This window comes from Melanerpes formicivorus, unplaced genomic scaffold (genome assembly GCF_026170545.1).
Source record: "Melanerpes formicivorus ecotype bairdi unplaced genomic scaffold, bMelFor1.0.p_v2 SCAF_69, whole genome shotgun sequence".
Lineage (NCBI taxonomy): Eukaryota > Metazoa > Chordata > Aves > Piciformes > Picidae > Melanerpes > Melanerpes formicivorus.
The window spans coordinates 705,138-730,014 of NW_027142421.1; the positions used below are offsets into that span (position 1 = coordinate 705,138).

Sequence of the window (24,877 nt, forward strand, 5' to 3'; positions counted from 1 at the left end):
TGTGCCTCCAGAATAAAATGTGGTCTGGAAGAGCTCAGACACTAAGTGGATAGTGGAAATCCCAGCTTGCAAACAAATCACAGCAGTCAACTGACTACAGAAATACAACCTAGAGAATCAAGTAAAACCAGTTTTACAGATAAAGAACAGAAAAGCTGGGTAATTAGGAACCAGTGAGGAGAAAGCATGTCAGCAGAAAAGTATCTATGCCTACTTCAAGAATAAACACAGAAATAAACCAAAGCAGCTACAGTAGTGAGGAGGAAAATAATCCACCACCACCAATTGCATGCTCCATCCAGCAAAAAAATGGGGATACCAATGACTCACTGGAAATTCCTCACCTTTGGTTAGAGAAGGTGCTGATCTGAGGACCCAGAAGGACACTGGAAAGATGAGCAATCACCCAAATAAAGGGTGTAGATGTTGGGAAGCATCTGTATAGCAATTTGACCCTATCAATGAGATTTTTCAGAGCTAGATTGTACTCTAAATATTACCTGATTATTTAAAGGACTAATAGTAATAATTTAGATTTATTACACAACCAGAACCTACCTTGTTTCTCCATGATTCCAAAAAAGTCACAGAAATTTAAATGCTGACCCAAAGCAGACAAAGAAGTTATGCCTATCAGCTCAGCAGTTTGTGCACCACATAGTTTGCCATGTTCTAGCTCAAGTCATGCTCATTCTCAGCTAAAAAAGGGGATACAATACCAGATCCTGTTTGTAATCACACAGAGCCTTGAGGATAATGGGCTTGTTACTCCGGTAGTCTGGGTTGCGTGGCTTCAGCTGCACAATCTTCTTGGATTTATTCACCAAACTCTGCACTTGCCTCTTGTACTCCAAAATTCTCTCCCGCTCGTTCTGCAAAGATCAATTCTACGTTAAAAATTCACTATGAAAAGAAACACAACCAATTCCAACCATTTGGGGCTTTTTTTAGGAGAGGGATACATCTGCTGCCCACGGGAGGCAAAGCTTTGTTTCAGTGCCAGGGGGGATTTGAATTTGGCCTATGATGTAAACCTGCAGTTTAAAAGAAGGGAGAAGCATCAAAAAAAAACAAACCCTTGCATAACACGTTTTTCATACAGACCTGCAATGTGATTAAAGGGAGGTATAAGACACACAGGAATAAATGAAAAGAATCTATTATAACATCAGTGTTAACAACAACAAAATATAGGTTCTGAGTTCACTCTCAAACCTGACTTCATCAATTACCCTTTTACATCACTGACCAATTTCTCTCCAGTATGCTCTATTTGGAACTGTAGCACTGAAATCATGATGCACAAATCTTTAGCTCAAAACACCGAGGTAAGTCCTCTCAAAGAGACTGATACGGTGACTTGATGAATCATCTCTTAAATGCTTTTATCCTTTGAGGTAAAAATCTTTTCTACCATTTATGAATGGAAAAGTTTCCTTTTTTTAATGTCAGCATGTCAGAAACCTGGGGATTTGTTGGGCTTATTCCAAATATAAAAGGAAAACAGAGTCCCCAATTAAAGTAACACCGATGTAGTTGTAGATGTCCCTAAGAAATGGGCAGGAATATACCATTATGGTTTCAAATCCATACAGTACCACATGTAAATGTTGCAGTACACCTAGGTTTAGATTTTTTATCTCAAGAGGGCAACTGATGTCCAAGAAAAGCAGAACATAACCTGTCAGGTGGGTGTGACAGTACCTCTAGCTCTTTGATCTGCTCCAGCAGAGACTGCAGTGACATGCTCTTATCGCAGATGAACTTCTTTCTGATGGAGTCTTGTAAGTTTTTCAGGTAGGACTCTGTGGCTTGGGCCTCTTCAAAGAACTACAGGAGAAAAGTTGTGAGTGCTAAAAATAAATGCTCCCATCTGACAGAATGGCAGCATTTACAACACGGTAACTGTGTGTTACCCATAATCATGCATGGATTTAGAAACGTCTTGCTACAGTCAAAAAGTATCTGTGATGGGATTCACAATTAAAGCACAAGTTGTGTGAATCCTCCACATAACTGCTCACCTGAAAGTAAGCTGCATTCTCTTTCAGATGAACATCAATGCATTTGGTGATCTGAAGAATCCAGCTCCACTGAGTTTGTAATGTATCCATGTAGGCCTAATAAAACCAGCAATACACAGAACTCAAACCACTGTACAGATCTCTCTTGTACCTAGACTCAAACAAAACTATTTATGCTCCACATAAATGCAAATGAAAAAGCTGCTAAACCAAATTAATGCATCCCAGAATAATTTAACTCATGCAAATAGTTCCCTAGCTTCTAAGTACCACGAGTTAAATACTGTCTTATGGGGTGTGTTGAGAGATTTGTTCATGACTTGAGTTTTGTTTGATCAGCATAAAGCCCGACTACATGAACAAAAAGGGGTGAAATGCACAAGCTGTGATGCAAGTAAAATATTTCAACTGCAAATTGTAATGTTCTATTTCTTCCAAGGAACACTGTCAGATGTGGTTTTCCTATGATCCAGCTCTGGAGCCACAGAAAGACATGGAACTGTTAGAGAGGGTCCAGAGGAGGGCCACAAAGATGATCAGAGGGCTGGAGCACCTCTGCTATGAAGACAGGCTGAAAGAGTTTGGGTTCTTCAGGAGGAGAGAAGGCTCCAGGGAGACCTTAGAGCAGCCTTCTAGTATTTGAGGGGGCCTCCAGAAAAGCTAGAGAAGGACATTTTACAAAGGCAGGGAGTAACAAGATGAGGGGAAATAGCTTCAAACTGGAAGAAGTTTTAGATTAGACATTAGGAAGATATTCTTCCCTGTGATGATGGTGATGCACTGGAACAGGTTGTCCAGAGAAGCTGTTGGCTGGGGTCTTGAGCAATCTGGTCTAGCAGGAGGTGTCCCTGCCTATGGCAGGGGGGTTGGAACTGGATGATCTTTAAGGTCCTTTCCAACCCAAGCAATCCTGTGATTCTCTGATGGTTGTTTTTAAATTTAAACTTCTCAAGCAGTCTTCAAGTATATTCTTGAGAAAATTACACACATTCTTTACTCATATTCCTTAGAAAATTCTTTTACTCATACTCTTTAGAAAATTACTTCACTGCTGGAGTGTACAATGATCTTTCCTTTAAGGCAGAAGCTGACAACAGATGAAATAGGAGAAACATAACAGTTAAGTAAAAGGCAGAAAGGGCTCTTACTTTCCTGTTAGTCTATTTTAGTTGAGTTTGAGTGTTCTTATGTACTCTTAAAACTGTAAGTACTCCAGTATTTCCTAATAAAATGAGATTTTCCAAATGGTTGCAGCCTTTTAAATTAAAAGGTGAATGTACACTAAGCTGTGAAAGCAATACTTTCTTGGCTAAGCTATAGAAACATGCTCTGAAATTCAGTTGCAGAAAGTATTTGCACTTGGATTAAACATAAACCCTCAGTAAAGGGTGTGGTTTTCTTCAGAACATGCCCAGAAAGATAGCAGAAGACCAATGCCATGCCTTCCTACCATAAATTCAGCTGCACTGTAGTCAGCTCTTATGAGACACAGTACTTTCAATACACTCAGACAACTCTTTAAGCCTTGTATAAATTTTTATGTGTGTCTGTCGTCAAATTTGATATCAATGAGAGCTCTCCCCAGAGCACTTAAGAAGAGTGCAGTTGTTGTAGGCAGGTTGGTTGAGGAAGGAAGAAACATTTATTAGAGCAGCTCATACAGCTGGATAAAAATAGATAGGCTTTTTGGCAGGCAAACCCTTCTCAGGTCCCAATGCAGCATTCATTTCATAGAATCACAGAATCATTTTGGTTGGAGAAGACCCAAAAAAATCATCCAGTCCAACCACTATCTAACTCTACCAAGTCTGGTGCTAATATGCATCCCTTAGCATTGCATTTGCATATTTGCACTGTGAATTTTTTCCATGCAGCAACTAAAGGAGCAAGTGAAACCACACAAAGCCTAACTCACCTCAATTTTGTCTGAAGCAGGGTGCTGGTTGAGCACTAACTGGTCACTTTCTTGCTTTAGCTTGTTGAGTTCTTTTTCTTTCAGCTCCAGTTCACTCATCCGTTTCTAAACATCCAAAACACAGCATTAAACAAGGCCCCAAACATACACTGCACAGGATGACTGACTTAAGATTGTCCAGAGAGTTGTAATAATGTAAAACTATCCTAGCTAACACTACACAGTAATTTTTATTCAGTGTACTGCAGTTAATTATGAAGATAGTAGAAGCAAAGAAGCTACCACCATCTCAGTTCTAGACTTGCTGTTTCACACACCCAAAGTTCTGCCTTTCCTAGGAATGATGGAAGCAAAAATGCATTTTGCAGCATCCAGAACTAAACTAAAACCAAAAGGTGCCTCCTTAATAGCATGTATTTTCACTCCTTTTCAATTTGTTGATCAGCACCAATATTAGTTAAAGGAATGAACATGCTCTGTTTCCCTACATGCACACAGAAGAGGAGTGGTGCAAACTATCTCTGGCCATGTGCTCAAAATGCTGCTGGCAAAACCATCAGAGGAAGAGAGCAGTTCCCTCCCTCTGTTGTAGTTCCACTTTCTGGTGGCAGATGTCAGGGCCAAATACAGGGACCTCTTACCCCCTACATAAACCTAAGAGGGAGAATTAAACTGCTTGATTCAAGTCCCTTAGTTTGGCATGCTAACGTAATGACTGTGGGCACAGTATCTGTGTGATTGCTAATCCACAGTGGACTGTGCTGGTAAAGCCAGCCGAGGTCAAAAGAGACCATGACAATTGATTTGAATGGGAACACAATATTCCAACAGATGTCCAGTCTTGACTCAAAAGGTTGTCACACAGTACTTAATACAAAAATGTTGGTAGAAATCCCCAGGAACTTCAAAAGAGTGAAGAAATGCCTATCTTGTGATTAGTCCCCCCCAAGGCAGGCTGTTTCTCCTTCGCTATCCCAAAAGAGGGATTTCCCCATAGAAATCACGGGGAGGTTGAGCTGTCTTACAGAGAAGGCCTCCTGCTTCCTGGCAATGTCAGTGTTCCTGTCACTCCAGTCATAGAGAAGCTCCTCTTCTTCACAGTCATTGATCCACATGATCTCTCTGCTGGTGGCTTGGATGAGGTTCTGGAATTGTCGGAGCTGATCCATTCTCTCAAATGAGTATTTCTGCAAGGAATTACAGAAAGTAGAAGCTATAAACACAGAAATGCCTGTGCTAGGTGGAAAAGGGGAAATCAGAAGTACAGCACATCTTTTTTTGTTCTTTTTTAAACTAAAATAGCAGTAAACCTCACTTTAATCTCTAAAAGCTGCTGGCAATGGACAGTGGACAACATGTCTATATTTACAGAACAAGAACCTGGAGTCAACAGCTAATGAAAATCCTTTCAAGCACAGGTATAGCAGACATGGAGACAAACTCCCTTCTCTGTGTGCAAACTAGAAAATACCTTGTGTGGATAAGTCAGTTGTATACTGAATTGTCCTCAAGTGTGTGTAATGAATTAATCTCAAGTTTGTAACTCAAACTGAACTTCAACTGTCAGTTTACTGACTGAATAGAAATATTTAACTATGGCTCTGGCACTCTGTTGAAATCTGACATGTCTGTTGACTATCACACTGGTGTTAAGAAAGCTAAAAGACCATTCATCACAGAGGGTACCAGAACTGAACACATCTCATGCTTACCAGTAGTCCTTCATATTCTTCCTCCAGCTGGTGAACCGCGGCCTTTTCCCGCTGAAACAGAGACAGCGAATATTCAATGAGCCTTTTACAAGATGCCCCTTTGCCAATCTTCTCTTTAAAATGTATCATAATGCTATAAATACAGGTGGTGACTTGCAAATGCCTGCAAGAGACATCACCTGAGGAGCAGATCATGTGGTAATCTAGTGGTGCAGAAGTCCAAGCCTTGGTTTTATACGAGCTTATTTCCCTCAGGGATGCTCTCAGTACATAAGCAGGTTGAACATAACCTCTGCAATACCAAAATAGCTCCCAAAACTGGATCTCCTTCTACACACAGAGACTACAGCAACAGGAATTTACTAGATGTGAGTTTTCTCAGGGTCACCACATCAAAACTGTAATTAGGAACCGTTCCTGCCCTGTGCTGAGCCCTGAATTATGTCTAGAAAATTGACTGGGAGAATACTATGTCCAGACCAACACTGTACCAGGATCTCTTTCAACAATAAATCCATGCAGGCAAGAAAATTCAGTGCAGGAGAAAGGCCACTGAATCTCCTTTTCCTCTCAGAGGAGAAAAGAATAGAAAAGCGCTAATCTTAGCCCAGAATTTGGGCATCTTCCACAGCAACTTCCTCATTACTCAAGGCTGCATTTAAGCACCCACTTAACCCTTTCACCTTATTTTAACATATTGTAATGGGTTAACATAGAAAGCAATAATAATCATTCCCAGACATTCTTCTCATAGAAAAAGCTGTAACCTTGGTCTACAACACAAAATGTTCAAGAGCTACTACATTTTCAGCTTAAAATTCTGGGGAAAAAAGTGGAACACAAACCCATGAAATAACAAAGACTAGGGCTGCAAGCTGCTGCTATCATTACACTAGGGTTTTCTGAAGAGAAACTGGGCTACTCAGCTCTCAGCTTTCTTTTCTGTAGAGGAAGAGCAGTGAGCCACTAATCTAGACTAAGCTACCTGTAAGGGAAGACAGTAATTACCAGATCTGTTTTGACTTTGTCCAAGTGCCAGCGATAATCCCCGATGGCATTGTGAGTTCTTCTGTGGTCACCAATTTGCTGCTCGATGGATGCGGCATCAAAGCCCCATTTCACTAGCTCCATTTCAGTCTAGGAGAAAGAGACCGTGTTTGTACCTTCACTTCCAACTAAATCGAAGCATAAAAGAGCTGAACTGAATTAAACATGACTGTGTGGTAGAAAGTAGAACTGGACAAAGGCAGGTTTGGAATAGGGAGCTACCATTTCTTTGTATTGTCATTGCTCAAAACAGTGTGACAAGCTCCCAAAGTGGAATAAACAAAGTAAGGGGAAATCTTAAAGATGCTTAAAATTAGACTAGATGAAGCACACTTGTTAGTGTACTTTCATCTGTTTTCTTTGGACCAAACTGCTCTTTTGCAGTAGCATTACATTCTTATCAGTCTGAAAACAAATTATGATCTCATCAAACAACCCTGTTCATGGAATTCCCGTGAAAACACCCAGAGCTGAGCTCTGTAGCTCCATATACTACATTTCCTTTTCAAATAATTTCAACTCCACTCCAATAACTTCAGGTAAATTCAGTCAAATTAAACAAAAGAGCAGAAATCATTATTGAGCATGCTGTTTGTCCTGCATCTGGGCAACATTTATTGTAGGATGCAGAGTGAAAATATCTAGGAACAGCCTTTGTAACACAGTGATACACCTGGATATTTATGGACTCAAAAGCCACCTGACTGCTGTTGTTTCATTATTTTGACATTCTGAAAGCCACTGAATTCCCACATCACCTCCTCAAACTCCACCTTTCCTGCTACAAAGACAGACTCTGTAACTGAATGCTTGTCTGTGCATGCGTGTAGTATGTATCTTCATCCTAGGCTGGGACTGAATTTGCTTATTACCAGCCTGAAGCCAAATCTCAATGAGGCAACAGCTGACAATAAAGCCTGAACCACACTCAAGCATAGAGCTTCAAAGGCAGCATTGAAATCAATCCAAGAAACAAAACCATTTTGCATTCAGCCATCTAAAAGTTAGAGGACTTTGACCCTTCTCATTATAATTAATGTCTAAAGAGTCTGTAGGAACAGTGGCAACTGTGGCTGGCTGCCAGTAAGCAAACAAAGGCTGTCTGGATTTCACTGCACTTTCCCCGTTCCACACTAGAAATCTGACACACCTGATTCTCCTGCCAGCGATCTATTCAGACAGAACACAACAAAACACCAGCATAAATGCTCAGATGCTCAGACCTTTTCCCCCACATCTCACAGCATTACCAAGGTAAACATTACCCCAGTCCCAATGTAAGCCGGCAATGGGACACAGTGAGACACGATGGAAAGAGAAGTGGAAAGTCAAAAATAGATTTTCCCTAAAGAGACCCCAAAGGCCCAACTGGGAGCTGAGTGCTGACTGTCCCCACCTCAGCACTGCCTTAAGGACTTCAAAAGGGAGAAAGAATAAGCCTTTTACTTTCACAGGAGGTTTTGTGTGGGAACACAGCTATTCCGTGCTTGCTTATGCTGCCTGTGCTTAGCATGGGGTGTCTGAGTATGGTGTAATGTGAAGTCTTTGGAGGTGCAGCATGTTCACTGCCTTTTATCACTGGAAGAGTGCCCAGTGTCTGTTCAACATCATCCCTCAACTTGTGGCAGGCCTGACATTTGGCCTTCTGTCTCACTGTCCACACAGCAATCCTATCTGCTGGTGCTGCCTGGGCATAACACTTCTACACGTTAACATTCAAGGAGCACATCTTAATTTACCTTCCTCTAAAACTTCCTCCAGGCTATGGGAGAGCACTGAAGGAACTGGCTATGACTATCACTCACATAAAAGTATAAGAACTGTACAGAGCTCTCCCCTCCTCAGCTGGGTTGCATAGCAGCTGCCTGGCAAACACCGTGTGCAGATAAAGACAGTATGATTAAGCAACAATCTGATAAAGACAAATACCAATAATACAATTTCCATTCACAGGCAGTCTGCAAAGTTTAACTTCAGCCACCTTGTTCCATCCTCCCTGTCTCTCAGAATCAGCTTGTCCAACTACCAACATGGTTTGCACTTCAACAGCATAACAAGAGGCTAGGGGCTCTCAATGGGTGTCTTCTACTCCAGGTTACACCACCAACAGATGTGCAGAGGTATATTTATCCTGGGAATGCAACAGAGAGCAACTTCAGGATTTGTGTGTGCATTTCAGCAGTGACTTCTGAAAGCCCAATCCTGTGGCACCCAGCTCTAGCTTCTGGCTCCCACTGTGGTAAGGACAGAGGGAGAGAATATTGCAAAATACTAGACAACAGTTAAAACATTGAAGCTGGTCCTAAAGAATTATATAATGGTTAGAGTTGGAACAATCTTTGGACACAATCTAATCAAACCCTCCTGCAGTTAAGAGGGACATCTTCAACTAGAGTAGGTTGCTCAGGGACTGTTTACAGGGATGGGGCATCTTCCACCTCTCTGGTCAACCAGGGCCAGTGTTTCACTAGCCTCAGTGTGAAAATTAGATCTAGTCTTAATGTCCCCTCTTTAGTTGAAAGGCATCACCCCTTGTCCTGTCACAATAGGCCCTGCTAAAAAGTCCATTCCTGTCTTTCTTATCAGCCCATTCAAGTACTGAAAGGCCACAGCAATGTCTCCCTGAAGCCTTCTTCTCCCATTTGAACAATCCCTGTTTGTCCTCACAGCAGAGGTGTTCCAGTATCTGTGGAAAGGGTTAAAGTAAGTATGAATCAAACAGGAAATCTGTGAAAGGAAGGAAGGAAATATTGAGTGAAATAATCTCTAACACAAACATGTCAGTGCCTTTTGTTATGTTGGCATATGTCTCATTTAGCTTTTGAAGGCAACTTCAATGCCTTTTCCTCTGCAAAAGATCCAAAACCACATTCACATTTCAGTGGAAATTCACTATATGCACAACACTGAAAAAAAAGGAGAAACCAAAAAAGGAGCATGGAATAATGTATGAGCACTCATGTGTACTTTTCATCTTCTGCTGGCACCCAAAACACTGCTACAGCTGAGGTGACATTCATAAACACTACCAGGTCGTAGCACTGTCTCTGGGTTTTGCAAAGCTTTACCTTCTGCTGCCTCATCCAGTTCAGACATTCACTTGTGACACGTTTTGTGTACTCATCCCAGCCTGAGCCACTCTGAGAGGAGTAGCAACCACCACCTTTGGAGCTGGCCCTCCTGGCACGGGGAACGCTGATGGCTTTGTACAGGGCACGCATTTGCTCTTGAAGTTGAAGCAGCCTGAAAGGGAAGGAACCACTTACCATCTATGAAGAGAATACCCAGAGAACACAGAAACAACACAACTCATCTTTCCTACTGGACCACCATTCCAAACAAAGTGCTGAAAGTACAGGTTGTGGAAATACATTGACTGAAATTTCACAGGGACAACCAAGATGTGAAATTTTGTGTGGAATATATTACTGCAAGGCCTTTCTCCATGTTAACATGCCCCAGAATTAGTTCTACATAATTGCTTTCTGACACACCCTGCAGTACCAGGGAAGGTGAGCACTTCAGCTACCACAAACTTTTATCAGCTGCATTCCCTCCCCTCAGCATTCCCTGGGAATACCTTTTCTGATACATGTCACAGGGCTGGCCCATCTGCCTCATCTCTCTGATCAGCCCATCCAGGATATCCATTTGGTCATTTGCTTGGGCAAAACACTCTTCCAGATCTCTGTTCCCCCTAATCTGGACACCATCTCCATATTTCAATTCCTAAAACAAACATAAGACAGAGAGAGATGGGAGATTAAATATTCACCACCTAAGTTTCAGCTTGCTCGTTTTAAGAGACATTATGAAGGCTAACGATTTTTAAGAAGCATGAAAGCATGACAGGTTTCAACTGCTAGGTTTCAGATGGCCAGTTTTAACTGGCAGAAGGGCAACTAACAGAGGATCCACAATCACTGGAAAGTCCTTATTACAAATAAAACATGACAGAAAAATGTTAACATGTGATACCAACCAAACCTTTCTGTAAAGAACATCATATCCTGATCCATGTTAATTGAGCCAAGGCTTCACACAGTGTGCTATGTTTTTAAAACCTTATCATTTTCTGTTTAGAGGATGAGAGGCAAACACCATCCTGTGGGGAGCTGGTGGATATTGTTCCTGAATTTTCCCAAGTTTCCCTGAGGTTCTGAGTCTTCTCTCCCCTGCAAAAATGCTGCAGCTTGTCCGCCTGGAAGCGGCGCCATGCCCTGTCGTATTTGCATTCCACCTCATCACCCAAAGTCTGGGCAAATTCTCCATGAGTCCACTCAGTGTGGTGGCCCAGCATGGTCATGGTGCTTCAAGCAAGCTTTTTGATCTCATCCCACCCTGACACAGCCATGCCAAACAAAACATAACCCTGCTGTGATTTCCTATTGTAATTAAAATGCTGATGGACCTCATTGCTTTGTCCCTTCCAAGGCAAAAACCAAAGCAAGCAATGTATACTGTGCACCAAGCCAGAACTAAGTATCACTTTGTTTTAACTTTACTGGAATAATATTAATCCCTAACAAGAGGCAGTTATTTACTCTGGCATTGATAGAAACAAATGTACTGAATCTGCAAAAAGGAAATAAACTGCTAACCACAGAGTTCATTCCTGAAAGAATTCTCTCCACAAGGGTTCAAAAGTGTGCTCTAAATAGTATCTACTGCCAGAACTGTGAATGGGATTGGCATCTCACTAGCCTCAACAGCAGGATGCACTCACCACCCCACACCTCTTCTGCCTTCAGCAGGAACAGAGCACATCCTACCTTCACCAGGACTAGGGGCAGTGAATAACCCACCCCCCAGAACTATGGGTTTGAATCAGTGCAGCAAAGATCCTCTGTGAGCATTTGGGATGAAACAGTCAAGAAGATTTTAATCTAGTTTCATTTTTTTCTTTAGGAATCATCTGGAAAAATGAAGGAAATGAAGGTTAATCCTGGGCCAGAAAATGAAGATGATATTCTACAGGACACACTAAGAGAGTGTGAGTGGTCATACGTTAACCCCTGACACTGACAGTAGTCTTGATCCAGACTGAAAAATAAGCTGCAGTGAAATGTGTTTGAAGAGTGAGCTGTACCTGTCCTTAACCAAATGCATTTCAGTCAGTTTTACTGAACACTGACTGCAGACCCAGGAAAAAGGTTTGCTGCTCCACTCCCAGTTGCCTCACACAAAAAGAGCTGAAAGAGAGGAAGAAGCAGAGTCCAGCTAACAACACAGCACGTGTTCCCTGTAACATTCACAATTGCTGTTGATAAGAAGCAGCAGCAGCACTCACAGGTTGCACAATGAGCTCCGCTCGCATCAGGCAATCTGAACAGTTTTGCAAAAGCTCCTGGATGGTGTTCTGGCGTCTGGACACTGTACAGGTCCCATTCTGGCTGTTGTGGAGGAGAGGAACAAAACAAAGTAAGTACAGAGTAACAGCACCATTTGAAGAGGTATGAGAAACACAAATTCTGAACAAGGCAGGGAAAAACCATGGAACAATCCACCTCATTCACCTCCAGAGACACACACACTTTACCTGCCCCTCCTGCCTGTTAAGGTTTAATGCTGATTCCAAGAAGACAGAGCTACTTTCTAATTGCAGCAGCAGGCATGGACTGGCTTCATCACAGAACAGAGTGGAAGGTGGAAATCAGCATGACACAATGAGAAAGTTTTTCTTCCAGTACAGGTGTTTGTAGCTTTGATAGACAAAACTTTGGCAGTATTTCAGTACTCTTGTGGCCAGGAAGGCCAATGGTATCCTGGGGTGTATTTGGAAGAGTGTGACCAGCAGGTTGAGGGAGGTTCTCCTGCCCCTCTACTCTGCCCTAATGAGGCCACAGCTGGAGTATTGGGGCCAGTTCTGAGCTACCCAGTTCTAGAGGGACAGGGAACTACTGGAGAGAGTCCAGGAGAGGACTACAAAGATGCTGAAGAGAATGGAGCATCTCTCTGAAGAGGAAAAGCTGAAGCACCTTGGACTGTTCAGCCTGGAGAGGAGCAGACTGAGAGGGGATCTTCTTAATGCTTATCAACAGCTAAAGGCGAGAAGCAAAAGGATGGGGCCAGATTCTTTTCAGTGGTACCCGGTGATAGGACAAGGGGCAACAGGCACAACTAGAATCCAGGACTTTCATCTGAGTATGAGGAAAAACTTCTTTCCTGTAAGGGTCCCAGAGTTCTGAACCAGACTCCCCAGAGAAGCTGTGGAGTCTCCTTCTTTGGAGAGAGTCCAAACCTGTCTGGACACTGCAGTCCTGGGCAAACTGATCTGGGTGGTTGGACTAGATGACCTCCAGAGGTCCCTTGTGACCCCCACCATGATGGTATTCTGTAAGTATGAATTATACACAACCTCTGTTAACAACACAACCTTTGCATGATGTTAACACACAACCTATTACACCAGCCATCAAACATCAGAGTACAAAAAGAAAGCAAGATCCTGTGCTACACAAAGGCATGAGCACACAAATCCATACAAGTATGTGAAGGGCCCTTGTATCAGCATGAAGCTAGTGCAGTGTCTCAAGAAGGAATTACAAGATTCACAAGCTTGCAAACACAGAGTTTGAGGACTGGAGTGAGTTACTTTCCTATAAATAAATAAGGTGGGAGTTTGGGGGTTCCAGGTAAAACTTCACAACTAGTGGGGGGAAAACCCAAGACTGCCAACAGGATCATTACTTTTGTCTTTTCACATTATCTACTATATCCCTACAGCCAGAAGGTTGCTTATCCAGCATTTGGGAGTTGGCCACCAAAGCGAGCCACTGCTAGTTGAATGTGGGTGAGGTGTTTCAAGCAAGCAACCATTCCTTGCTGATACAATCAGAGCTTCCAAGCAAGCTCAGGCAGCTCCCAAACCCAGGCACTTGACAATGAAACTAAAAGAAACCACTACTAACAGACCGTAAGAAACTAAGAAGCTCCCAAGTCTTGCCCACTTTTCTAACTCCTGTGCTCGCAGCCAGTAGCCTTTTCCATTATGGATCCCTGAAGATTCAAGCCTTCATACAACACATCCAAAAGACCACTTCAAACCTGTCCAGCTCAGAGCCAACAAGTCATCTGGATTCACTGGAAATCTTCCTTCTGACTTTTCACTGAGTGAGAGACAGGGAACTACTGGGAGAGAGTCCAGTGGAGGCTACAAAGGTGCTGAGGGGACTGGAGCATCTCTCTGATGAGGAAAGGCAGAGAGACTTGGGGCTGTTTAGCCTGGAAAAAAGGAAAACTGAGAGGCAATCTTCTCGAGGCTTATCAAGAGCTAAAGGGTGGGGGTCAAGAAGATGGGGCCCAGACTCTTTTCAGTGGTGCCCAGTGACAGGACAAAGGGCACCAACTGGGACATAGGAGGTTTCACTGAAAAATGCCCAGACAGGTTCTGGGGGTTCCTTCTCTGCAGAGACTCCAAACCCACCTGAACGTGATCTGGGGCAACCTGCACTGGGTGACTCTGCTTTAGCAGTGGATTTGAACTAGATGATCCCCATAGGTCCCTTCCAATCCTCAGCACACCACCATTTTGTGACTTCAACAACCTCTGACAGGCCTCCACAAAAGTAACTGTGACAATGTAAAAAGACTCAGCAGAGTTGTCCTTGAGAAATGCTCAGTGATGTATCTTGAAGAGCTCTTCTGCAGCGTGTGCAGCTGGTGCTCCGTCAGCCTGTCCTGCTCCTATCAGCTCTTCTTGAGAAAGTGCAAAATGTCAGAGTAACTTTTCACCAGCTTCCCTCAACACCTGGGAAAAAAAGACTCAAAGACAGGACTGGAGAATCACTGCGTGACTTAAACTGTGCACAGCTTCTGCATCCCCCTGTGCTATGCACCCTGCTTCTCTTGGAAATAGCTTAAAGGAAACACTTGTGGATAACAGTGTGTCTGATTTGGTGCCAGTCTTCCCATCAGCTGCGTTTTAGAAATCATTCCTTCTCCTTAGGCATGGCTGTGGTGTTTGGATCTAGAAGTATTTGACTGCATCTGAAGTTTACATTTAATTATATCCACAATTATTCTCATGAATGAAATATAACAAAGAAGAGAGAGAAGTCTGCCAGGCAATGCTCTCTCTTTTGGAGCATCAGAAAGGTATCTTTTCTCCAATTGCTTCTTCACTCATGGAATCACAGAATGGTTTGTGTTGAAAGGGACTTGATCTTTAATGATCATCTAGTTCCAACCCCTGTGCCATAGGCAGGGACACTTCCAGACCAGATTGATAAAGGCCCCAGTCAATCTGGCCTTGAAGGTGCCAGGCTTGGAGCCTCCACAACTTCTCTGGGTAGCCTGTCCCAGTGCCGCACCACCATCACAGGGAAGATTTTCTTTCTAATACCTAATCTAAATCTAGCTTCTTCCAGTTGAAGCCACTATCCCTCATGCTGTCACTCCATGCCTTTGTAAGAAGTCCCCCTGCAGCTCTCTTTGAGGCCCCTTAAAGTCCCTGGAAGGCTGCTCCCTGGACCCTTCTCTCCTCCAGGCTGAAGAACCCCTGTCTTCACAGCAGAAGTGCTCTAGCCCTCAGATCATCTTTGTGTTCCTTCCTCTGGACCCACTCCAACCATTCCATGTCCTCCTGACAGCTATAGATGCTGGATATCAATTAAAGCCAGAACTATGGATGGGCACCAGACTTGTGCTGTAACAATCCAGTGTATTTCTACTGGCTTCAGTGCAACTTTGCTTACCTCAAAGGTATTAGTTCACTTTACACTGAAAGGAGCTCCAAACAGCTGTCTCAGTTAACACATTGAGAAATGTTGAAGAAAAGGTATTTTGAAATATATCTATCTACTCAAACAATTTAAAAGACAGCAGAAATAGAATTGTAAGTATTTTGTGTTCATCTCAATGATGCTTGAATCATGTAATTTGCTTTAGGTTGCAAGGGACCTTTAAAGGACATCTAGTCACACACACACACACACCCCTGCACTAAACAGGGTCATCTTCAACTAGATCAGATTGCTCAGAGCTTTCCAGGATGGGGCATCTACCACCTCTCTGGGCAACCTGCACCAGTGTCTCACCACCCTCAAGCACAAAAAAAATATACCCCATCTGGAATTATTCTCCAAAGGCTATAAACCCAAAGATGGCTTAACACAGATGTACAAAATGGTTTCAAGGGTAGGAGCAGATGCCTTGAAGCGGAAGGCTTAAGCACACACTCTTTAGATCTTCAAACAAAGACACACAAGGTTTTGTTGACAGTTCATGGGGACCTTCACAAGAAGGAAGCAGCAAAGTGTTTAAGGCTCTCCAGTCCGGTAGATAAAGACATAACCAGTTAAAAACTGACTGCTTTACTAGTCAAAATCCTGAGGTCAGTGCTTGGATGAGGGGTGAAAATGTAGTGGCCTCGTAAAGGCAGTTGATGACACTGGCTTTGAAAACCATCAGCTGATCAAATGGAACTACATGGGGCATAGCCAGAGAGAGCAGATGCCAGTACAGGAGCAAGTTTGATGGTGTAACTCCACCCAATCAACAGACCTCAAAGACTTCACATCCAAAGAGGATTTAGCTGTACAAATACATGCAAGAAGGCCATAAATCAATCCCTGCGTTTAGAAACTAAAAACACTTAGCAAGACAATATCTCAGCATACACCAACTGATACATCAGAGGGCAGAAGCACAATCTCACATGGACACAGATTACATCCTCTTCATCCATGTATCAGGAGAGTACTTCATAAGCAGTTTCAAAGGCCCTCAGTATAATATTCCTCTTACTGAAGCCAAAAGGCCTTTAATGGGAATGAACAGATCAAAGCAGAAACCCCAAAGCAGAGTAAGCAGACATCAAATCTCACAGCAGAAGGAAACAGGCAAAGGAAAACCATATCCAACACAAAAAATACTGAACCAAAAAAAGCCAAGGCAAACCCTAAACCCTTAACATGCTGCACAGCATCATAACATGGAGGCAAGAACGATGCTGCATTTTCCAAGTACAGCCATGTAACCTAGATCCCATATATAAACACATTTATGTCTTTCACAAGGATGTAGGACCTTCAAAATCCTCCCAGGACACAAATTAAAGGAATTACTACAGATGCCATTTTCCCAATGTCTCTATTACTTCATTCAATTTTGTTTACATGAAACTGAGTGAGTTGAAGGCAATGTTTGGTCATTGTAACAGCTCCTGCTGCTATGATGGATTTGATTTGGTTTGAATTCTTGCAGCATTTAAAGCTGGAAGCTGAGAGGAGGATCCTGCTGCAGCAAACACTGGGGCACACCATGCAGTGAAAACATAGGCAGGCTCTTCACTGGGTTTACTGCATGCCTGTAAATCCAGCATCCAGGGCAAAACCCAGAGCTTGGTCTTTTAGCAAACACAAGAGTGCAGGGAGTCCTGATAATAAACAAACATTTGCAATCATCTGACTGTTAGAGGCACTGCTTTGGGTTTGGAAACCCTACAGAACACTGCTGAGTGAAACAGTCTGGACTCCTCCAGACCTTCCTACAGATTTGTGCCTACAACACAGAATATTAGACCATGACACCTATTTTGAAGGCAACTCATGAATTTCAAAAAGCTAAGTTATTAAAATTACTTCACTTTAACAGTCATTAACTATTAAAGGAACAAAGGGAAAGAAAGAGGTGAAGAGTCTTTGCTTTAAAATGACAATGCTTCCAAACTCAGATGAATCACTTTTATTTGCTATCTTCAGACATAGCCTTGTATCTCTCAACTCTACTAATGGTTGGACTTGATCACCTTTTCCATCTTTTCCAACTGAATCCTACAACTGTTTTGATGATTCTATGGCCAGAAGAGCTCTGGGAAAGGCACAGCACCTTCATGCTGTCATCATTCCATACAGAAGCCACCCTGCCTGTTGCATGCCTAGGCAGAATACACTGCTCCTTTGCTGCACCCTGCTTCTGCTCTTCCAGAGAAATGAGGACAGCCAAGCCCTGCTGCCAGCAGGATTTGGGCAGGGTGGTAAAGCTCAGACAACATCTCCGTGCTCCAAAATACTTCACCTGAGCTAAATTCAGACTTTACCTTAGAATCATAGAATAGTTTGAGTTGGAAGTGACCTTAAAGATCACCTAATTCTACCCACCCTGCCATGGGCAGGAACACCTCACAGTATCACAGTGTATTGGAGGTTGGAAGGAAGCTCAAGAGATCATCAGGTCCAATCCCCCTGCCAAAGCAGGATCACCTAGGGTAGTTTGCACAGGAATGCATCCCGGTGGGTTTCAAAAGTCTCCAGAGAAGCAGACTCCACAACCTCCCTGGGCAGCCTGTTCCAGCGCTCCATCACCCTCACTGTAAAGAAGTTTCTCCTATGTTGAGGTGAAATCTTCTATGTTCAAGCTTGAACCCGTCGTTCCTTATCTCATTACTGTGCACCACCAAAGAGAGCTTGGCCCCCTCCACTTGACACCCACCCCTCAGATATTTATACATGTTGATGAGATCCCTTCTTAGTCTTCTCTTCTCAATAGCCTCCTACTAGACCAGGTTGCTCAATGCCTCATCCAGCCTGGTCTTAAACACTTCCAGGGATGAGGAATCCACAAGTTCTCTGGGCAACGTTTTCCAGTGTCTCATGATCCTTGTGGTAAAGAACTTCTTCCTGTTGTCCAGTCTAAACCTACCCTGCTCTTCTTTAGAGCTATCGCCCCTTGTCCTACCTATAAATACACATTAAGTTGGGTGATAATTTATCCTGGCTACAGCACCAGGTGTAAAACACACTTACACTACTGAGCATGCTTACACAGGCAACACCTCTGGGAGGGTTTCTGCTTTAAAAAGCTCTTGGAAGCACAGGGAAACCATGAAGACCTTTCCTGTCCTGCTCGGTGCCTGTCCATGAAGTGTTGTGGGTAAATAGGCTTTGGACATGGCGAAAATATGGTCCATAGCATGTAGGCTACCCAAGAAAGTCATCTGCATTTGCCAGAGATGTAAGACACTCCAAATGAGTTTTTCTCCCTTTATGTGGAGGTCAGTATAAACTCAACAGCAGGTTTCAGTGTGCCTGCTACCACCAAATTCCCAGTTAACTGTTGCCTCAAACCCTACTCTGGTACTGAACTAGGATTACACCTAACGGATGAGTGGTGTCAGTGACCCTCACAAGACATTCAGCTCTACAGAAACAAGAAAGTAACTATTTCTGCTTTTTATGAACAGGTTCTGAGGAACATGCTTGAGGCCATTCAATGAGTTATGAGTTGAGCCAGACATGGCAAACCAACAGTGAGTGTGTACATCCCTGGAACACAGCAGAACTGACTACAGCTGACACTGACTTATTCAAGCAGCTGGAAGACCTCCTGAGAAAATTATATATCCTCTGTACAGGCCCAACTGAGTCATCATGGCTGCAGCACACTAGGGGTGAGGAAGAAAGCTAAGTTCCCTTCCGTGAGTCTGCTTTCTCATTTGCCTCCTGCTGCTGAAGACCTGCACATCCCCAACAGAAATTTGTGCCTGCAGTTGAGGCTGTTTGGTTTCTGCTTTCCTTTAGTACACATCAAGAATCTTCTGTGTTATCTGGAGAGCAATCAGCAGCTGGAGAAATAGGGTGAAGGAGACACAGAAGCACATCCAGCAGCTTTGCAGAGGCTTACAGTAGCTTCACGTCTCCTTGAAGCTTTGGAATCACAAAGGAGACACTCTTGGCCCAAAGATCTGACTTAAAACAAATTAGAATAATCCCTGTTGAGTTTTCTGATTACTCCACAAAACTTTTTGCCTTTTAAAAATTCAAAGCTTTTTGATTTTCCATTCAAACTGCAAAGGAAGCTTTCAAAAAGCTCTTTTTGCAGATCCAAACGATTGCGTTGACTCCTACTAAACAAAACCAAGAGCAAAATAAATGCATTTCTTTTTCTTCCCCACCTCCTCCTCAGCCACACAAACTTGTTTGAACAAGCAACAGATTCAACAAGGGATTACCTGATATGCTCAGGGTGGGCGAGTTACAAGAAAAACCTGACCTGGAATCTGCGTTCCCAGCACACACAGAGCTAAACCACCACCCATTTGCCACTGCCTGCCAGTTGCGTGTGTGCCCTGAAAACATGCAGGCACATGGTGGCAAAAAACACTATCCATAAGAATATAATCAGGGATTAAAATTACAGAGCATTTCCTTTTTCTTCCTCCCTCAAAGAAGGGGAATGGATGCAACAGAAATCACAATGCTTAGTAACTGGGTTCTCCCCTTATGTCTCTTCTCTTCCTAGGATAAGTTTAGGCACATCACAGCCTCAACAAACTAGTCCCATCTGCCAACTATGCACACAGAATAAGGGGCTATGACAGGGAATCTCAAAAGATGCCTGCATCTTGCACAATTGGGCTCTAACTACCACTATAATGTGCAACAACTTTAAGTCACTGATGAAATCATAGGACTCTTGAGGCTGCATGCCTTAGGAACTCAGAGGGATTCACAAGGGATCCTGCCACACCTATTCACAGAAAATCCACAAGCTTTTTCTCAGTGGAATTAATCACCTGAAGCAACAGCACCATTTCTGCCCAGTGCAGTGGGCCGTGGACACACTGCCTCTCTCACCTCTAGCTCTGGGACAGGGAGATGCCAAATGCAGGATCCAGCCTGCACTACAGAAATACATTTTCACCACATTCAAAAGCTAGCAAACCCCTCTCTTGAGACAGACTTCCACACCTGTAAAGGTATCTAGTTTGAAATCACATGCAGGTAGCTATGAAAAGGTGAGTTAGGACCTGTTCTTTGCCTCATGGTGTGGCAGCAATATAAGCTGTTGCTGAAACCTGTTTCTTGGCCAGCTTGAGCACAGCACAAGCTCTGCTGGCATGGTAGGTATTTGGCAGCCATTTGGTCACGTTCCTCCCTCCTGATCCGCCCAGGGTTTTGCTTGTTGCTGGGCAGTTTCACCACCACCATCTCCCCGCTCAGTGCAGTGCCGGGAAGAGCAGCTCAGAAGGGATGTTACCATGCCATCCCTACCGCTACTCAGCTTGGCCAGGACCCTACAGGTCCCTGTGAAACTGATGGGAAGGGTAAAACCACAACTTTGAATCATTTTTTTTCCACCTTTACTTTGTCTTTTCATTCCTGAAAGTGAAGTCAGGGCACAGGGTGTGACTTTCCAACTCAAAGCACAGAAGTTAGATTAACTCTTAGGCAGAACTGTGTACATTAATTTATTCTTGTATGAGATGGTGACCAGGAATCCTTGTCTGTTTTTTCCCCCTAACCTCAGCAGTGACAAGTAAAACTGCCACTTTTTCCCCCTTTGCTCCCAGTGCATCAGATTTTATCTCTCCATAGCAAAGACACTGATAAACAGTTGACTGATGAATTGGCAGTTTTTAAGTATGTGACTCACCCTCAAGAAGAATATCTGTACTTGAGCCAAGCTCATCCTGAGTTCCCAAGCCAGAAAAAAAACAGGAATGTTGTAAAAGCACCTTGCTGGGCCCTAAGGGGAGGGAGCGTCTTCTATTGCTCGGTGAGTAATGAAATACGCAGCACAGACTTGTTCCACAGAATACACCCCAAAACTTACAAGACTAGACCCTAAGTTTAATCCTACTGCATTTAAAATTAAAGTCCAGTTACCTCATTAAGTGAGGTCTTTAGTTCCATGCAGAAGCCTCACAGTAAATCTGAATACATTGCATTGCAGCCTCCTTGCCAGATAAGCTTTCCCCAAAAGGAGAAATGAATATTATGTTGTAAAGGATGTCAATCCATGGTTGTTAACCTCTCCACTCTTGCTATACCACCACTGAATACTTAAGAGAGAAGAGCCTAACAAACTATGGTTGAAAATACGTAACAGAAGTCAAAGAAAGAGAAATTAAAGGAAGCTTTGTATTCCCGAGTGAAAGCCAGGAGCAATACGGAAGTGAGTTCAGTGAATCCAATATAGCTGCATCAGACAGAGTAAACCCTGCAAGAAGAGAAAGGCCAGGAAGTAGCATGCTATGCCATTCATTTTTCATGTCTGTCTCCTGTAAACACCAGAGGTGTCTGCAGTGAAGCAAAACAAATCCTCACACGGCAAGAGCATTTTGGAGTCCTAGTGCGCGCACTCTCCCATGATAAAATATTGTTCTAACCTAGCAATAAATAGGGATCCTTATACTACTCTGACAGTATGTAGCCATCTTCTAGATACAACTCACTGTAATTACCTTCACTGCACACACCAAACTGAAAGTTCAACGAAGAAATACGGACCAGGCAACACAATAAACCAAAAAGAAGTAGAATGCAAGTTTTGTCTTTCATTTAGTGGTCCACAAGCAATCGGTCTGCCATACCTAATCAGTGCTCTCCATGTTCTCTAGGGAAACCTCAGTTCTCTACAGCCATTATAGATCTGCTTGGTATAATGAAACCTGTTCTCATCTGTCCATTTACTACAAATGTTTAATTCTCATCCTTCTGCAAGCTAGTCATGGCATACCAGCCATAAAATTAGGGCTTAAATTCTAACACAAATTACATGATAGCACTTCTAAATCAATTCCTAAGTCACTGGCATCAATAAAATGGGTTTAACAGAGCCATTCCACAAGTAAAAATTAGTAACCATCAGCAGCGTTTTGTATAGGTGCCGTTTGCTTCAGTAAGTGCTGCCAGCTTTTCAGCCCCACGAACTCAGTGCCCACTGCACTGGCTTTTCATATGTTCAGAGCATGGCTTTGCTCGAAAAACTCTGCCATAACTAATCTGTGCAGATCAATACAGCTACATCCAGGAAAGCTGGTGCTCTCCAAACAAAGGTTCACAGTGGCACCCTGCCTAAATGATCTGGACTGTGATTGAAGCAACGGGGCAAGCGAGGGGAGCAAAAAGGAGAGGAAAGCAGACTGATGCTGCTTGTTAGAATAAACCTTTATTAGAATAGACCAAACCAGGTTGGAAGAGACCTTCAAGATCATCGTGTCCAACCCATCAACCAATCCAACCCACCTAAACAACTAACCCATGGCACCAAGCACCCCATCAAGTCTCCTTCTGAACACCTTCAATGACGGCGACTCCACCACCTCCCTGGGCAGCCCATTCCATAGCGCAATCACTCTTTCTTGTCTTTGTCATACATCTTTGCTCCCCAGCCACCAAGTCAGGGATTGCTGCCTAAGAGACTGTAGCTTAAACACCTGGGCTTTCCACAAGTGGAAAGGGGAAAAAAAAAAGGAAATAAAACCCCAACCAAACACAACAAGATGAGCAAGAGAACGATTCCCACTAGTTAAAGTTATTTTATAGCTCTAGTTATGCAGCTGCTGGGGAGGGCAGTGAGAGCTGGGCCGGGATGTATGAGGTAATTTAGCACAGTATAGCTGGTTTTGCGTCACCGAACCAAGAGGGAGTTTATCAGCAGAGAAGGGTTGAGTCGGTACAGCCAGCACAGACACCAGAGTGCAAAGGGGAGGCACTGGGGTTACCGCTCTCTCTTTACCCCTTTAGTATCTTCAGGAACACTCCCCGACAACAGTTTGGTTGGGTTTTTTTTTTTTTTAAACAAAAACTTTAAAAATAAAATTTAAAACGAATACTTTGCTTGCATTTAAACGCTTTTTTAGGAGTCGGGCACCTCGGAGCGGGGGGGGGCGGGGAGGGGGTGGAAAAAGACTTGAAAGCTGAGTGGCTCAGGGTCGATCTCCCAAGGCGGGGCCGGGGACCGGCAGGGGCGGCTGGGGGGCTGTGGAAGTCCGCTCCCTCGCTCCGGCCCGCACCTACCCGTATCCGTCGGAAGCATAGTCCCCGCCGTAGGTCTTCTGGTAATAGTACGTCTTGTGGGTGTGAGTGCCGCCGCCGCCGCCCCCCACCACATGGGAGCTCATCTCGTAGCGCACGTCGGTGCCCGAGTCTGCCCGCGCCATCCGGCCCAAGGTGTTGATCCGCGGGTGCGAGCCGCCGTTGATGCTCATGGCGACGGGGGAGTGTGCGGGGACAGGGAACCAGGTGGGACGCGACGGGGAGAAAACTGAGGCAGAGTCGACGAGGGGAAAGGCATTCACTCCCGGGAGAGCCTGCCGCGGGACTGCCTCGTCCTCTCAGCCCACCGAGAGCCGGAGAAAGGCCGGGCGCCGGCGATCTGCGCGGCCGGCAGGTGGAGGGGTGGGCAGGGGCGAAGCTCGGCGCGGTGGAGGGCGGGCGGCGGCGGCGGCGGCGGCTGGAGAAGAAGGACTCGGCGGCAGCAAGAGTGGAGGTCCTGTCCCTTCTCCTCCCCTCCGGCAGAGGAAAAGCAAAGCCACACCTTTCGGCGCCGGTTTTAAGCGGCGGTCCTGGGCGTGGAGGAGCCGCCGGCACCCCGCCTGAGTCCTCCGCGCCTCCTCGGTGGCCGCCTCACGATTCTCGATAGGCTTCCTCCCCGCTCCTCCCGGCCGCGCTTGGCCCAGCCTCCCGGCGGCGGCGGTGTTTGCACCGGCCCCGGTGCCTGGACTGTAAGGGCTCTCTCAGCCTCGCTCCGGTGTTTCTTCATTTCGTGGTGCGTGGACTGCCCTCAGAGGTTGCCAGTGGAAGCTTGATCCCAGTAAAAAACTCCTGCCTGACCACTTCTGGAGTTCTGCGTCCAGTTCTGGAGTCCCCAGTTCAAGAAAGACAAGGAACTACTGGAGAGAGTCCAGCAAAGGCTGTGAAGATGGTGGAGGAACTGGAGCATCTCTCTGACAAGGAAAGTCTGAGAGACCTGGGGATGTTTAGCCTGGAGAAGAGCAGACTGAGAGGGGATCTTCTTGATGCCCATCAGTAGCTACAGGGTGAGGTGCAACAGGATGGTGCCAGTCACTTTTCAGTGGTGCTCCATGACAGGACAAGGGGCAACAGGCACAAACTGGAACTCCGGTGCTTACATCTGAACATGAGGAGAAACTTCTTTCCCGTGAGGGTGACAGTACTGGACCAAGCTGCCCAGAGAGGTTGTGGATTCTCCTCTGGAGAAATTCCAAACCCACCTGGACATTGTGATCCTGGGCAGCTTGCTCTGGGTGACTCTGCTTTAGCAGGAGGATTGGACTAGATGATCTCCAGGGGTCACTTTCAACCCCCACTATGGTGGGATTCTATGTGATTCTGTGAAACAAATGTTTGTTTCATCAGCTCCAAAATACATCTGGATTCCTGCATTTGGGAGGGTTGGCAATACCCTTAAGCCCAGTGCATTTCTGAAAC

The 24,877-nt window shown here is 44.4% G+C and overlaps 1 protein-coding gene across 3 annotated transcripts in view; it reads right to left on the reverse strand.

The window, feature by feature from the left end:
- The window catches only part of DSP (desmoplakin), a 42,504-nt gene extending 18,553 nt beyond the window's left edge, over positions 1–23,951 (reverse strand). For all 3 annotated transcript variants that reach the window (XM_068162983.1, XM_068162982.1, XM_068162981.1), the window contains exons 1-11: positions 23,444–23,951; positions 11,989–12,091; positions 10,279–10,427; positions 9,767–9,941; positions 6,660–6,788; positions 5,652–5,702; positions 4,965–5,126; positions 3,940–4,044; positions 2,025–2,120; positions 1,705–1,830; positions 720–872 (exon numbers count right to left, since the gene is read on the reverse strand). In XM_068162983.1, coding sequence (XP_068019084.1) covers positions 720–872; positions 1,705–1,830; positions 2,025–2,120; positions 3,940–4,044; positions 4,965–5,126; positions 5,652–5,702; positions 6,660–6,788; positions 9,767–9,941; positions 10,279–10,427; positions 11,989–12,091; positions 23,444–23,634 — 1,440 coding nt within the window. In that variant the 5' untranslated portion in view covers positions 23,635–23,951. The remainder of the gene's footprint in view (positions 1–719; positions 873–1,704; positions 1,831–2,024; positions 2,121–3,939; positions 4,045–4,964; positions 5,127–5,651; positions 5,703–6,659; positions 6,789–9,766; positions 9,942–10,278; positions 10,428–11,988; positions 12,092–23,443) is intronic.
- Between the last annotated feature and the right edge of the window lie 926 nt (positions 23,952–24,877).